Source organism: Cydia fagiglandana, chromosome 10, assembly GCF_963556715.1.
Source record: "Cydia fagiglandana chromosome 10, ilCydFagi1.1, whole genome shotgun sequence".
In the NCBI taxonomy this organism is placed as follows: Eukaryota; Metazoa; Arthropoda; class Insecta; order Lepidoptera; family Tortricidae; genus Cydia; species Cydia fagiglandana.
The window spans coordinates 20,805,862-20,823,571 of record NC_085941.1 but is presented as its reverse complement, the minus strand read 5'-3'; the positions used below and the strand labels follow the sequence as shown (position 1 = coordinate 20,823,571).

The 17,710-nt window shown below is 37.8% G+C and overlaps 1 protein-coding gene and 1 non-coding gene across 2 annotated transcripts; both read right to left on the bottom strand.

Annotated features, from left to right (window-relative positions):
• Positions 1 to 71: 71 nt before the first annotated feature.
• On the bottom strand, positions 72 to 7,518 carry LOC134668050 (uncharacterized). Its single transcript, XM_063525499.1, has 5 exons — positions 7,370 to 7,518; positions 3,796 to 3,929; positions 2,412 to 2,546; positions 1,080 to 1,200; positions 72 to 938 (listed from the first exon to the last, which is right to left on the bottom strand). Exons 1-5 carry the CDS (start codon positions 7,370 to 7,372, stop codon positions 879 to 881), a joined length of 453 nt encoding a protein of 150 aa, XP_063381569.1. The 5' UTR covers positions 7,373 to 7,518; the 3' UTR covers positions 72 to 878.
• Positions 7,519 to 15,432: 7,914 nt separating this feature from the next.
• Trnaa-agc (transfer RNA alanine (anticodon AGC)) lies at positions 15,433 to 15,505 on the bottom strand. Its single transcript has one exon. It is a non-coding gene; the product is annotated as a tRNA-Ala (tRNA).
• Between the last annotated feature and the right edge of the window lie 2,205 nt (positions 15,506 to 17,710).

Here is a 17,710-nt window from a genome sequence, read left to right as displayed (position 1 = left end):
ATTGTGCATGCTGCCAGTATTGTTGGTTATTATTTAAGGGGTTGTGTTAATTTATTAATTAAAACAAGTACAAGATGTAGAGTAGCTTTAATCGTACTTAATTCTTAACCTTAAAATAAATTATTATCTTTTTGAACCGTAGTTTTCTTTCGAAAGCTGGTTAAAAAACATTTTCACTCACAGTCGGCATTGTGTGGTGAATGAGCGCACTGATGCGTCCTCGTGAGCTCAAACAGCAGACAATACCAGTTTAAAACAAGTTTCACAGGCATTTTGTAAATATTGGAGTTTATTTTGGCACATGCATGCAGAATATGTAAATCCTGGAATCTAGAACAGCGGAACTGCTTACATAAGAACTGTTCTTACATTCTTGTTGGTTTTGTAAAATGTTTTTTCTGCCACACGCATGCTTTTATGGCAGAGGAATGCTGTTGCTATGGCCATGCTCACACCATGTTACTTTTCATGCACTACAATTGAACAATATCTAAGTATTGGTGCGGTGTATAATGATTTCGGACACTGATTTAAATTAAAAGAACATCCTATTAATCAGTAAACAGAATAAAAGGATCGGAAAGGAAAACGTATAGTACTGTATAATGGCCATTTCATCAGATTTTGAATTCTAACAACGAATTCTTCAAAACATCACCGCCTGACAAACGTACCTATAACATGAGAACGTGGGTTTTGTAGGGTTTTTGACATGGTTCCACGAGGTTTTCTGTGGGATCAAAGCCATGCCTTTTTACTAGTGCCTTAATGTCTGAAGTTACCTAATGTTGGCACGTTAGGGTTGGTTTCGCTCTGCTTCGGTTGCGTTCCGGGTTTGAAAATGTAAGGAAGGATCAGAACCTTGGTTTTCTGCTGTTCTAGTATATAAAGTTCGGGTTAGTCTCGCTCTGCCTGGCCGCAGGGTTGGTCAGGCCGCGTAGCCAAAATGCCAATCGCTTACGCTCCGTAGCGATCGAAACGCAACTGTCACTGTCGCGCTAATATGGAAGAGTGATAGAGAGACATAATGCTTTTCGTTGTCGAAGCGATAGCGATTGTGACCTTGGCTAGGCCGGCAGGCTCTTTCTCTTGTTCTCCTGGATGCTCTGCAGCAGGAACGGCGGCGCCGTGGTGGACTGCCGCTGCTGCCGGTGGTCCAGCTCCCGGGAGAGCTCCTCTACGAACTGCCCACCCGTCTGCCTGGAGGAATAAGAGCGTTAATGTATCTATAGGTAGGTAATTACGCGAAGACAATAAGAATGTATTTGGAGTTAATGGAGTTGTATCATCATTATTATGCGATTGCAATAGTTTGTTATTGATTACAATGATTACAATAAGAGTCAGTCTAAGTGAACTCTGTGTGCATCGTAGGAATCTGATCAATTGAAAATTTAAGTTCCTCCGGAACGAAGTGTATAAAGAGCTAAGCAGAGTGATGGCATCTCAACATTGCCTCGTTGGGTGAGACGACATTCGAAAGATTGCGGGTCGCTTCTGGACGAGATTAGCTCAGGGCCGCGGGACAAGTGGCATAGGTACTATGCTCAGCCGTGGGCGATAAAAGGCGGACATGATAATAATGAAAGACGTTGAAAGTCGACAACGTACCGCTCTGTCCCCCTCTCGGCGCCCCTCCCGGTGCCCGTTGATATGATGATAATGAAAGACGCTGAAAGTCGACAACGTACCGCTCTGTCCCCCTTTCGGCGCCCCTCTCGGTGCCCGTTGATATGATGATAATGAAAGACGTTGAAAGTCGACAACGTACCGCTCTGTCCCCCTCTCGGCGCCCCTCTCGGTGCCCGTTGATATGTTGATAATGAAAGACGCTGAAAGTCGACAACGTACCGCTCTGTCCCCCTCTCGGCGCCCCTCTCGGTGCCCGTTGATATGATGATAATGAAAGACGTTGAAAGTCGACAACGTACCGCTCTGTCCCCCTCTCGGCGCCCCTCTCGGTGCCCGTTGATATGATGATAATGAAAGACGCTGAAAATCGACAACGTACCGCTCTGTCCCCCACTCGGCACCCCTCTCGGTGCCCGTTGATATGATGATAATGAAAGACGCTGAAAGTCGACAACGTACCGCTCTGTCCCCCTCTCGGCGCCCCTCTCGGTGCCCGATGATATGATGATAATGAAAGACGTTGAAAGTCGACAACGTACCGCTCTGTCCCCCTCTCGGCACCCCTCTCGGTGCCCGTTGATATGATGATAATGAAAGACGTTGAAAGTCGACAACGTACCGCTCTGTCCCCCTCTCGGCGCCCCTCTCGATGCTCGTTGATATGATGATAATGAAAGAGGTTGAAAGTCGACAACGTACCGCTCTGTCCCCCTCTCGGCGCCCCTCTCGATGCCCGTTGATATGATGATAATGAAAGCCTTTGAAAGTCGACAACGTACCGCTCTGTCCCCCTCTCGGCGCCCCTCTCGGCGTCGTCGGCCACGTACATGGAGTAGCCTCGCCGGGACAGCTCCTCGTCAGGCGATATCGTTGGGTTCTGGAACGCGTGGTTTTTGTCGTCCATCCTGAGTTTTCTGAAAGTGTGAATAGATGAAATTATAAACAGAGTTTTAGAAAAGAAATAGATGGATATCTATCGTTAATTAATAAAATAGTGTTTTTGTTAGCGACATTTTGGGGTTTACATTTTGCATCAAGGTTATTCAAAAAGAGGGCAATGCAAAAAAGGACCTAACTCCGATGTTGCTTATGTCCATCGACCGTGACCGCTTCTCACCAGGCGGCTCGTCTGCTCGTTTGCTGGCTACCACATCTTCTTCTCGTGTCGATGGTCTCATACTGTGCGGGACCAGAAGCTAGCAACACTTAATAACTACTCTGTCTGTCGCATCACAGATATGCTCCGAGCAGGCTTGTGGGCCCACGCTGGGCAAGATACCAGTGCTCCTTCGTTTAAGAGCCGTCTCCTATGAACATTGGGCTTAGAGTTCCCCACTTCAGCTGACTATCACATAAAAAAGGTCCACCTATCTTGTAGGATATTAAATATTTTATATAAACAGAACCAAAATCAACTCTATTCCCTGCAATAAAGATTCAAATTTCAGTGGCAATTTCTGAATTTTTAATTTGTATGGCTGGGCCTTAGGAGGATATTACAAATACGTTACAGACTAACATACATATGGCTGCTCTTGTGTCGGATTCGGCAGTTTGCCCCGGAACCTCCGAAACACGACACCTTTCGGCCAGTAGTCGGCGCACTTGATGGTCGCCTGCAGCGGTCGCGGCACGCGCACCACAAAAGAGTTGAAGTGCACGTAGTGGCGCGATCGAAGCTGGAACACCCTCAGCGTGTAGCCGGTCTTCTGGTGTACATATTCCACCACTTCAGCAGCCGTGGCGGTATAATGCAGGCGCGATACGTACAGCGCCTTACTCGGTGTAGCAATCCGCAAGCCAGAATTAGCCGGTTCGGCGGTACCACACTGAGTCTTACGAGGCGCCGTGCGCGCCTTCTTCTTTCTTGATACCAGTGTGAAATCCTCCTCATCCACACTGGCAACAGGGAGCTTCTCCTTGGGAGCCGCTCGATCTTCAGTACCCTTTACAGGTACACTAGCCATTTAGTACAGCTTTTATGCCATTTAGTACAGCTTTTATGTCTACAGTTCTCCAATTCTCCTTCAATTGCTCAAAGGGTTAACTGGAAGAGATCCCTGAAAGGGATAAGTTTCCCTACGTACTAATGATGTGTGTTCTTTCATGTTTTTGTTTCTTTTTGTAAAATAAAGTATTAAAAAAAGGTAAAGAGATACTAACTGCACTCTTATAGACGGAGTCTGTCGCAACTGCCTCTTCAGAGAGCTGAGCTGCAGGAACAGCACCAGAACCAGCACCAGCAGCAGCAGCGACACGCTGCCCAGCACCGACGTCACGATCAACAGGTCCAACTCCTGCACAAATACAAAAAGGTTTCAATAACGGCTTAGTGCAAGTCTGCCGGCGTATTATGGCTTTATCCATCTTTATCCACGTGATAAAATAACTGTCACTTTTGAACACCGTGGGATAGAAAGTGACGGACACCGTTTTATCACGCTGTCACGTAGACAAGAGCGACCATCATATCCGTACGTCGCATGTCGCATACGAAAAACTTAATTTACAACTCATCAACATGTCACATTAATCATAAAGGCAATCCACCTTGAACGTCATGTTTCTTTGATTGATTTTATCTACTAAGTGCATTTACACATTTACTATATTTGATAATCAATATTTCAATGAAATTATCTAGGTCTAATCTAAGTAATTTATTTTTCACCACACCAGCTCGGAAAGGCTTACTTTGCACTTCAAAAACTGATAACAAAGTTGCATTTTATTCACATGTGAGGCAAAGTAATCAAATGCAAATATTGAGTTGTTTTCTTATGTTTGCTGGTAGAATTTACTTTTAAATGATGATTTTGGATGATAAATATTTAATAACATTCATTTGAATTTGATTTTGTTTGATATTTTACATTTAATATTTGCTTGGTTGGTGTGGTGAAAAATGTTGTGTTTCACTCGGGGGCAATTTTTGTTTAACCCTCGTGCTTTGAAACCCTCGCAACGCTCAAGATTCCATCTCGCTTCTTTCGCTTGCTCGGGTGTCAATATTAGCACGAGCCGTTAAACAACAACTTTCCCCCCTTGTGAAACAAATAACTATTACTCGGGGCAAGACTAAGTAACAGTATGAGGATTCCATAATATAGGTATCTATACAAGTGATATTCTTACTCCGGTGATAGTCTTACCCAACCTTACCTTAAATTAATTGCGCTTGCCAAACACAATAATCAATCAAATAAATGAAATAAACGTCTGAATTATAAAATTAAAATTGACCGTAGAGGATGGCAGGTAGATCCACTGTTGAGGTAGAACGATGAGGTTCGTTTGTATAGGAATTATATCCAAAAAGACCTGTTTACATTGGTCTTGAGTGTAGCGAAATGTCGACATCGGGTTCCATGAAGTGTGACAAAGTTGATAACGATGAATAATAAGATAATAGATTCTTACTTAATGGAGTTATTTTGTAAGATATTAATAGATTTTTAGGGTTCCGTACCCAAAGGGTAAAACGGGACCCTATTACTAAGACTTCGCTGTCCGTCCGTCCGTTCGTCCGTCCGTCCGTCCGTCTGTCACCAGGCTGTATTTCACGAACCGTGATAGCTAGACAGTTGAAATTTTCACAGATGATGTATTTCTGTTGCCGCTATAACAACAAATACTAAAAACAGAATAAAATAAAGGTTTAAATGGGGCTCCCATACAACAAACGTGATTTTTGACCAAAGTTAAGCAACGTCGGGAGTGGTCAGTACTTGGATGGGTGACCGTTTTTTTTTTTGCTTTTTTTATTTTTTTTGCATTATGGTACGGAACCCTTCGTGCGCGAGTCCGACTCGCACTTGCCCGGTTTTGTTTCAATCAAGAGTCTATTATTTTCTTATCAGCACTATAACTATCTACAATTACAAATATTTTAGATAGGTAATGGTTTTATTTCAAACATACATAATTGACATATCTCAATAATGTTTTAATTAATATTATAACTAGTTTCATTAACTATTTGGCCAAAAATTGCATTTTGAATACAATTTTTACCGCCATCATATTAGTTTTTCTTTCAACAAATATATTTATAATACATACCTAGTCTTATGTCTTGATGATTCTAAATAAAAGATGGTATTTGAATTGGTTTTATGTATAGTGGGTTAATATTTTTGTGAAAGCATTATTTTCAAATACATCCAAGTGAGAAAGTTTTGACTAATGTTGTGTTGTCTGTATATCCGTGAGATTAGCCTGGAATTCGGATGGCAGCGATAAGATGATAAGAGATAACAGACGCGATATCTGGAGCATTCTACAATGTTGTGTATTAGGTACAGTTACCGGCAATATTATTCATCAAAACCAGCAAAAGTATAGATATATACATAACTGAAAAATGAAAATAAATAATGTTTATGGTTGGTACATCAATTTAACAATATTATAGTCGTATATTTACAACACATGACAACCTTTCAATCAAGACGATATCGGCCTAGAAAAAGAGCTTAGAGAAAATAGGTACTTATTTCAATTATTTCTATGTTAACGCACATTTAGAGTAAATTATGTTTAGTTTCTAAGATTAAAATTATTCCATTTATGTCTATAAGGTGTGAATCTTTGAATCTATTCAGGGTTTTTGTAGCCTGATACTAAATGATACCTATTTGATTTTTATTTAAACAAACGCCTTTATTTTTATGCGAGCAATGTATATGGAACTAACAATTAATTGTTCGTTAATGAATAATGAGACATTATGTGAAAATGGACTACATTATCCTCATATTATACACAATGACAATAAGTATTTATAACATTGGATTATAGTTAATTTATTTAATTCACAGCGATTAGTTTACAGATGTATAGTGCATAATTATTTCCATCGTATTTTCTCGAAAACGTTCGTATTTGTCATGTACTTCAGTCAGCCTCAGCAGTTTTGTACCGAGCTGACTGAAATAGCAAGACATGTCCGTGAAAATACGATGAAAAATAATTATATGCACTACATCTGTACAAAATACGTTAATTAGGTACAATTAATTAGGAAAATTAATTTAGGTATATACTACATTAATAAAGGAATATTTATTTTACGGCTGCCTTCTTCTTCTTCTTTCCCCTAGACCGGTAGTCCCATTTACTTGGGGTCGGCCCTCCTCGTCCGCATCCTCCACTGAGCACGATTCCGAGCGGCGTTGATTTGAGCTTCTTTGAGGTCTTTCTCGACCGTCGTCAGCCAAGAGGAGGGTGGTCTTCCATGGCCGCGTGGCTGGGTTACAGGCAGGTTCAAGGCCAGTTTTACCGGGTGGTCTTCTTCGCGTCTTTGGACGTGCCCGTACCATCTAAGGCGTTTTTCTTTGGCTTTATCGATTATTGGCGCGACTCTAAAACTTCCCCTAATGTACTCATTCCGGATCCTATCTATTTTACGGCTGCCATTTTGTATTTTATAGCAAGACTGTATTTTTATTGAGGAGGGGATGAGCGGAGATAAGATGAGTCGTGCGGAAATCAACCAATCATGTTATTGGTTGATCTCCGTGTGTTTCCTCTCAACTCCGCTTCAGTGGATAGGCAGCCTAATAGCTAAACTTAAAGATATAAGAGGTTCTGACCAATCAACATATTCCTCATTTATTAAATACAAATAAATCATTTAGGAGTTTCTACTAAAAGAAAGAATATCACGCGTGAAAATATTAAATTGGAGTACGTCATGTTAGGTTAAGTAAATATTATCAATAAATAAAAATCTCACCATAGTTCAAAGCGGCATGATGCGTGTCGAGCCAAGGAACATCACTCACTGACTGCCTTATCATTTATTACTTATCGTTTGATAATGATAACGATAGCACACCATCTGACACCTTATCTTTGAAACACTCCACAGCCATACATTTACTAACACACGTCTAATAATTGTGTACCTACCCACATTAGTAAAAAATAAAATAATTACAATTATGTACAAAAATGTAGGTAGATAATATTATTTAAAACATGCAAAAATGGAAATTCATACCTAGTATTTTATGATTATGAACTAAAAACAAATGTCAATAAAAGTTACAGGTCACACGTAACGTACCCAAAGGGTAAATACTTACGTGACCCTATTACTAAGACTTCGTTCTCCGTCTGTCTGTCTATCACCAGGCTGTATCTCAAGAACCGTGATAGCTAGACAGTTGAAATATTCACAGATGATGTATTTCTGTTGCCGCTATAAAAACAAATACTAAAAGCGGCCAAGTGCGAGTCGGACTCGCCCATGAAGGGTTCCGTAGCAGCAAGTAACATAATAAAACAGGGGAGGGACACACACATTTTACCACTTTGAAAGAGTCCCTTGCGCAAACTATTCAGTTTAGAAAAAAATGATATTAGAAACCTCTATATCATTTTTGAAGACCTATCCATAGATACCCCACACGTATGGGTTTGATGAAATTTTTTTTTTTAGTTTCAGTTCTAAAGTATGGGGGACCCCTAAAATTTATTGTTTTTAGGGTTCCGTACCTCAAAAGGAAAAAACGGAACCCTTATAGGATCACTCATGCACCTGTCTGTCTGTCTGTCTGTCCGTCTGTCAGAGCCTATTTTCTCCGAAACTAATAGACCAATTAAGTTGAAATTTGGTACACATATGTAAGATTGTGACCCAAAGACGGACATGTAACGTAAACAAATGAATTTTAAATATAGGGGCCACTTTTGGGGGGTAAATGAATAAATTAAAAATAAAGTTTTTTTAACTAAATCGTGTTACATATCAAATGAAAGAGCTCATTATAAGAATCTCAAATATATTTCTTTTATAATTTTAAAATAAACAGTTGAGAAGTAATTCAAGAAAACAGGCAAAAAATGACCATTCCCCCGTTTATCTCCGAAACTACTGGGTCTAAAATTTTGAAAAAACCGGGCAAGTGCGAGTCGGACTCGCGCACGAAGGGTTCCGTACCATAAAGCAAAAAAAAAACGGAAATAAAATGCAAAAAGAAAACGGTCACCCATCCAAGTACTGACCACGCCCGACGTTGCTTAACTTTGGTCAAAAATCACGTTTGCTGTATGGGAGCCCTACTTAAATCTTTATTTTATTCTGTTTTTAGTATTTGTTGTTATAGCGGCAACAGAAATACATCATCTGTGAAAATTTCAACTGTCTGGCTATCACGGTTCGTCAGATACAGCCTGGTGACAGACGGACGGACGGACGGACGGACGGACGGACAGACAGCGAAGTCTTAGTAATAGGGTCCCGTTTTACCCTTTGGGTACGGAACCCTAAAAATACATAAAATAGGTCTTTACCCATAGATGACGGGAAAACCTATTAGAAATATGCAGTCAAGCGTGAGTTGGTCTAATTACTTAGTTTTTGATCCGACCCCTACGGATTTTTTAAAGGCAATTCACCCGCGTTTCACACATAAAAAATACATTGTTAAAAATTGAGTAATGTACGGAACCCTTGGAACGCGAGTCCGACTCGCACTTGGCCGGGTTTTTTTTTCTATTTTTGTGTGAAAATCTTAATGCGGTTCACAGAATACATCTACTTATCAAGTTTCAACAGTATAGTTCTTAGTGTTTCGAAAAAAATTGGCTGTGACATACGGACGGACAGACAGACAGACAGACAGACAGACATGACGAATCTATAAGGGTACCGTTTGTTGCCATTTGGCTACGGAACCCTAAAAATGGAAAAAAAAAAATTTTAGTGGGGCTCCCATACAACATACGTGTTTTTTCCGTTTTTTTCGTAATGGTACGGAACCCTTCGTGCGCGAGTCCGACTCGCACTTGGCCGGTTTTTATCTACAAATTTTGTCAACGTGTGAAGCTGTTTAACGTCAGCAAAGAGGAAAATCCAAATTTTCCCGTTCCTAATCTAAAACCTACATCCGGTGTGTAATTTTTCAATTATTATCTTCAGAATATTGAAATTATCATTCAATCGTGCGATTACACATGTAAATCAGCGCGCAAACAACAGATTCATATCCAATCGTCGACACATCTGTGAAATTAATGTTTTTAGAATCAATAAAAACCTAAAATACCTAAGCTCTGACAGCGTACCAACGTGTTGGCAAAAAAATTCCCGGGCTAAATTTTTCTACTGTTTGACATGTGTTTGAGTATAATGTTTAATACTGTCGAAAGTAGAAAACACAAACAGCGCCATAATTGTGAACATAGCCAGAACATAATTCGTAACATCGTAATTCGTAATGATCATACAGGGTGACATTTTATGGGGTGCTACGGACAGGAAACCTCCCAGAGCGCCAGGTCCCTTCTCATTCCTCTTGATCTAATTGATCCGGGGGTAAGGGAAGGGTTCTTGGACGGTGCACCCCGGGGGCAACGGTAAATAATCTCTTGATTTTCAAGTGATTCCTTACCGGTGCTGCCAATGTCCTGTCGTGGGGGGGTTGAGGGGGTTCCGCACAGGGTGTCCTCTCAATTAGGGAGAGTTCACCCGAGTGTGTGCTGGAGGGGGCCTTCGGGCCGGGCGGCTACGGTCGCGGATGGGGCCTTCGGGCCGGGCGCCTTTGGGCGCGTGAGGGCACAGGAATGCCGCTGACCTGTATAAAACTGCGGTCCCCGTAACCGTCTAGGCAGAGGGCCTATGATGACGGCCGGGGGGGTTGCCACTGCTGGCCGGCGCTGGCATGGTGGCCACGAGGATGACCACCTCTATAAAAAATCGCTAAGACAACCTGAGGAGGTGGAACCCGGGGTTTTTCCATCTCCTCCCGGCGTGGAGGTTGTCATGAGGGATCAGTGTGTGGTGTCGCCCTGCATACTACCTTCGAGAGGGGGAGCTTCGGCTCCAGGGCCTTCGGGTCCAAGGAGGGGACAGCCTCGGCTGTCGGCAGCAGGCGGTGTTCGCGGTAGAATGCTCTGCGATTCCGTGTTCACCGTCACTATTGCTGCGAGACGGGCATACCGTGGAGGGTTTAGTCGGTATTTGGCCCCTTGGCCACGAGTCCGACATATCCGTCCTAGTTCCCCGGCTAGGCGGAATGCCTAAATGCATTACTCCACGTAAAAAAAAAAAAAAAAAAAGTGACATTTTATACGTCCAACATCAGCTTTTCCAGCTCAGTTGATTTCTTAACTAATAGATACCCTGACTTTCATACAAATGAGCAAATCACATGTGACTTACTCGAATATTTAGCCTGACACCAATCACTATAGCAATTCAGCGGAAAACAATTTCAGCACCTTATTATCTTAATTCTATAAATTATTTTCATTACAACCTTACACAATTAACTTAAGGTCGAAATTCCTTTGTTCCCGCAATCATAATACACCGTTGCAATAGTTAATAAACCGAGCAGTCAATTGTTCCTAAATGTCATTTGACTATGTCAGTGCAATTGGACAAAGTTACCGTTGCCGTCATTAGTTTCGCTACTGTCTATTCTTAGCTCAGAATAATCACGTGACTGCACTAGTTTAGGATTTGGCCACCCGCAAAAATAAATTTGTCTTTTTAGTTTATTTGTTCTTTAAACTAAGGCTTTTGAACCATGAACTATTGACTTAAGGCAAATTACTTGGAACTTTAATTGAAGTATTTTACACCTTTTCAAATCAGTGGGCGGGTGATTTTGACGAGATACGAAATTTAAGGTTATGTTGCAATGACATTGATTTAAATCGTTTGAAATGAGTTTAATAGGTAGTTAAGATTCTTTATGTTCAAAGGCCATGATCTATTGTTGCTATTATATTTAATTTATTTGGAATCAAACGAAAAAATGCCTAGCTTTCAGCAGAAGAGCCGCTTACAATGGCTACAGTTTAGATTTCTCCGAGAATGTTATAGGACTTATAGGAAATAGGGCGAGTTTTGGTGTAAAAATAAGTACTTATTTAATTTATTCTATTCTAGAAGCCAAGACATGGAATATCATCAGACTAAAAATTAAATTAAATTTACCGGCCTTAATTTGCCTGCCTGCATTTAATTTTAAATTTGCCTGCTTTTATTTATTTATTTATTTGCCTGTAATTTTTACCCAACTGCACCAGAGTCAAGGTGTACCTATCGCAAGTCGCAAAACATTTAGTAATTTTAAACTACTTACTTACTACTTACTTACTTGGTTGGCGCGGTGACCCAAAATGAGTCTTGGCCTCCAACACAAGAGCACGCCACTTTGATCGGTCCAGAGCGGTATCCCGCCAGCTTTCGCCGACGACGCCGAGCTCACGGAGATCTGCCTCCACTCTATCTACCCAACGGTATTTAGTAATTTTAAACAGTAAAAAAAATACAGTGCATTAAAATTACAAGTGAAAAATTCTTTTATACGTAGCTAGTCGCTTTCATTGGGAATCACTAAAAATTATTCCTTCTATAACATCTGCACCAGTTTCACAAGCCTTCGGCCTTGCCCCTGACCACTTTCGGGAGCCGCAGATACTATCAACATGAACCCGGCCCGACCCGCACACATACCATTGAACTATGAGTTGGAATGCAATAATGGGCGTTTCTCTTACGAGTTCTTATAATAAATTTATAAATCCCTGTATTTGCATGATTTAAAATATTTAAATTTACTAATGAAATGCATAAATTTCAAAGATTTATAATTATCAGCCAAAATGGCAAAAAGGTATTCCCGGTCTGTCGGTTTCATTGTAACGCACTTTATTTTTAATAGGTACTCACTTTCGTACATAATGAAATTATTTGTATTTTGTCCGTCTGCTTGCATTACATCCATGTAATGCAAGCAGACGGACATGTAATTACATCCATTTTACTTCGAAACTATAGGTATATTTTAATGAGGAACATAAAAGGCTGTATTTTGCAAGTTTAGTTGTTTGTTTACAGATAAAAAAAAACCTTTTTTTTATTGTACCTATTACTTAATTTTTAATTATGGCTGCAAATAATATAATCCTTTAAAGTTGTAGACAAGCCCTTCGTACATTAACGAATGGCGCACGCGCATTAAATCTAAATCGCATTCAACTAGCTTTAGTTGAAGTGGCAAAGGTCGTGACGACTCGAGTGCCAGGCACGTCTTTATCTATTGTTGAACTTCGTTTTATAGGTTAAGATCTGTATGTCAATTTAAAAAATGAGGTCTTCGTCAGATATTTTTCCTTTTTGTAACTAAATGAATGCAAGGTTAAAGTGTTGTTCCAAAAGCGTATTTTTTGCATTATTAAGTCTTATAAAGATCGGATGCGTTTTTAAAATAACAGCAATGGTCATTTGTAATTGAAACTCCTGTCTGTGTATGATATAAAGGATCATGGTCGAATTTAAAGTAATAACAATATGTTAGAATTATTTTCGAGAATGTATTTTTCGGCTTAATACAGCACAATCGAGATTCGAACCCACGCTTTTGATCATCACACACATGGTAGTTAGTTAGAATCCTGTATTTTAGAAGAAGAAGAAGAAGAAGAAATACATTTATTTTAACGTCACAACATAGTACATGGAAAAAATAAATAAAAGAAAAGTATGCAGACATAAAAGAGATTAGGACGCTAAAATAGGATCCCCACTCAGCATGATGCCGCGGCAGACCGTGGCGCTGGTTTTCTGTGGGGACCTGACTTAATCTAAAATTTTATGTATGTAGTTAGATCCTATTAAGGCCTAGTTTTCCATATAGTCTGTTCGAGATCCTGAAAACGGTAAACATTAAAGATACTACTCCTAAAAATACGTGTGATACCGAGATTCGTCATGATGTCTAGAAAACTTTTATAATGTGATCTTATTAAGCATGTATGTAAGAAGGTTCTAGAAAGTAAAAAAAAATTACAATAGTTATTTATACATTTTTTTTCGTTTTCAATAAAGAAGGAATTTCGAGAAAATGTTGTTCATTAATAATTGCCTAACTTGTTGAAAAAATAACTTTAAGATAAATTTCTGCATGCATGCATGTTTTGATATGTTTTAAATACACCATATTTATTAAAAAAAATTCAATGAATTTTTATTACCTTTAAAATTATATTTAATGTTACGTTATCGTTTTTTCACGCCGCGCGCGTTTCTCGAAAATGAGGCGCGGAGGGCTGTGTTCAGCGTTGATTAAAAAGTATTAATAATGGAGATACAGTTTTGCAAGTATAGAATGTTTGATTGGAAATATCCTCCTCTTTTATAATATTAATTTTGGTTTCTTAAATGGTAATACTTTTTGAGATATTGGGAAAATAAAAAATAACTACTTTTCCCCCCCTTTTTTTGTTGATAACTTTTTATATTTTTTTTGTGTACTAATACACGCTTCGAATACATTTTTCTAGACATCATGACGAATCTAATGAGGTATCACACGTATTTTTAGGAGTAGTATCTTTAATTTTTAACTTTTTCAGGATCTCGAACAGACTACTACGGATTGGAAGGTAAGGTCGTGGTAGCTTGTATAGTAAATATTTTACTTGTGTCAGTTCTTGGGACTAGATTGCAAAGTGAACGCCGGGTTTCTTTAAGAGGCAACCTGGAAAACGCTAAAACGAAGAACAAGAATGTAAAAGGAGTATTAAACACTCATACGTCTTCATTTTATTTTTTAATGTTTTTTTTCTTTACTTTAAAACGGGCTCAACTAACACCAATTAATAACTCGTCATTACTCTAAGCTATGACAATAATCATACATTCGCCTAATGAATGAGTTTGAAAATGGAACACGTTAACGTATTCAAAGATGGCTGCCGAGCGCCGCCGACATTTGCAAGTATTTAGTGCGCGCACGAGCGACACTCCTACGCTATTTAACTTGAAGCTTGAATGCATTTTATCATGGTATTAATTATACCTATTAACAATCGATAAGGATTTACTGACGCTGACACGACTAAACAGTTTATTTATATTCTATTATTAAAATTAGGTTAGTCACCCTGTATATCTCAATGTCCTTTGATCCCAGTAAGGTATTTAGGTACCGTTACTTTTATCTGTTATTTGATTAAATAGACTAATTATAATGTAACATAACATAAATCATAAATTAATGAATTAAAAATTAGTTGATTTTTTTTAAATATCTCTAGAAAGCGATGTAAGAGAAAAGTTTAGTTACATTTTGTCGGTTATTTAATATTTTCATGCTTCTTTCGACGCAACCATTATCATACAACGAGTGTCCAATTATTGATAACCTACCCAATACGCTTACAAAATCCGTTAAAATAATACATTATTTTACATAATATGATGAATTTTAAATAACGTTTAAAAATAAATTGAACAACTAATTATTTCACTATTTTCCATTCATAACCCCTTATTTTATCCACCCTGTATAATACATGATTGTAACGACTAATCAACAGCCATAACCTTCCGTGTAACATTAAATTCTAGATTAGAATCATGCAAGGCCGATATTAGATCACTCTATTCACTAACTGCATCGAAATCGGTGCAGCAAACGATTAATTCATGATTAACCTAATTTATAATACGAATATAACAATCTGCCTCAAGGCGATGCTATTTAAAAAGCTTTCTGGTCAATTAAACATACTTTATTCGTATTTGATAATATGGTAATTGCAAGTAATAAAAAAATAGTTGAAAGATAATCTTTAAAACGACTTATGGGTCTATTCTATTGAATTATAAATGTTATAAATGCGTTTAAAATAGAAAAAAGGACAAATTGAAATATAAATTAATACTTAATTTAACATTACATAGATAATATCTATTTAATGATTACCATTCAATTAAAAGTTTATGGGTTTTGAATAAAAAGGGGAAAAAAAGTAACAAAAAGTGGATTTCATGGTTGGAGGTGCGGGGTATCGATCCCCGTACCTCTCGCATGCTAAGCGAGCGCTCTACCATCTGAGCTACACCCCCGGTGCACAAGTCGTCGAAATTATTCTATTAAAATTGGAGATTGATTCTTGATAAAACTAGACTAGACTGAAACACCGTCCGTGCGTGCATTTTTTTGACATAGACGAATTACATAATTTTATTTGGTTTTATGGATTAAGTTGTAAATTATGATAATTATGAAAAAAAATTGTACACATACCTATAAACATATTGTTTTAATTAATTTAGTATTAACAATATTTAATTTTAATATAATTTTGAAGTAGTTGTATTTAATGTTAATTTAGATAATAAATTACGTAAATGTTTATTAAACGCACTAAGTATATAAAAATGTACATAATTATATTAACAATTGAATACCAGTAATAGTAACCTTTATAATCCCTTATTTTTCCATATTGTATATTTACTAATCTAGAAATTAATATTTATTGATGATTTATTGTAGTATTTATTTATAACTTTTATAAGTTAGTTAACCTTTATCCAGTACCTACATATATTTCTTAATCTTGAATTTAATTTATAATTATTTATTAATCAAAAAATAATACTTCTTTTTACATCGCATGATGTAATTATTTATGCCAATCTTTTGTCTTAATTTATATCTAAAAATAGATTGTAATATTTGTAAGATTAAACACAGGAAGATCACGCGAGGATATGCAGCCTAAATCAAATATTTATTAAAAACAAGGTAAAGCGAGCAGAAAGCGAGCCATAAAATGGTCAATAAACCTTTATAAATGTCATCATTATAATTGATTGTTGTTTGATGATAATATATAACTGTTACGCAACTCTCATGACGCGATACTTGTTGCTATTATTTTATAGTAGGCGCCTGTTGGCCTTTCGCTATATTATCTTGTATGTAATATTTTTACGATTAGTATCTCGTTGGTGTAATGATATACTTTATTCTTCTTTCTTTCTTGTTTATCTCGGTAGAAAATAATGTTTCAGCCCTCGTGCTTTGATACCCTCTCAGATTATGGAATCTTCTCGCTACGCTCGCAGTTCAATTTTGAAATATTTTGCTTGCTACATATCAATATTAGCGGGCATCAATATTGGCACGAGGGGTTTAATAACAACTTTGCTTTAGTGTGAAACAATGTTAATAACAAAAAGTCTACTAAACTGCAATCTACAAAAATGTATGTTAGGGCTTGTCTGGTATTAATTTTAATATACTAGCGGAATTACTTATTTATCACATAATCAATGCACCTAATCCCATAAATAGTTTATCATTACATAACATTGATTAATCTTGCCTACAATGTAAACAGCGCATCAATTCTGTGCAATAAATATCATCTAATCAGATGTCGGTATGTAAAACATATGTAATAGGTAATAATAGGTGTCATTACCATCGCCCCGGGGCCCGGGCATGTAAATCATGTGTGCATTATGTACATCCGCATTGCTTCGTGGTGAATCTTCTGTCTGAGATAGATTAGTTCTCAGTTGTTATGGCGATTCATAATTAAAAGCCTGTTTTATAAATAAATATATATACATACATATTATGCAATTAATTTACATAATGCGATATGGTAAACTCCCTTATACTTCATGGACGTGATCATGTTACATACCTACTTATACCTACCACAAATTCTGTAAAATAACTTATTTAACATAAGTTTTGAATGGCGTAAAATTGGAAATATTTTGATATGAGTGATAACGAAAGTCGTTATATTTGTTGAATCACATCCAATCGTGATATGTTAAAATATTTATTATGCATATTATGATAGCAACGTACATGCATATTTATGTGTTTCGGAGGTCAGACATGCCCGAACACCAGAAGTATTTAAAGTATTTTAAACATTAGGTACTTACATGTAATTGTTTGGGTCAACATTGAGGTGCCACGATCGATCGTAAACGCATATTTGCGTCCCATACGTCACTCTAAAATATCCGTCAAAATTACGGTTTTAACAAGCTATAAATCATAATGGCACCACACGAATTTTATTGACATGTGAAAGAGCCCTCGAGGTCTACTCATAGAATTGAGTACTTATTAATATTTGGCTTTGTAATATGAATTTTATTGTAATTATATTAAATGAAATTCAAAATTTATGAAAATAGCCAATAGCCAAAGGCGAGTGTGGTGTTTAAAATTACTTGCATAGGTACAGTCACCTGCAATAACATGTTACTCTTCGAATGCCGCAAAAATATGTGACA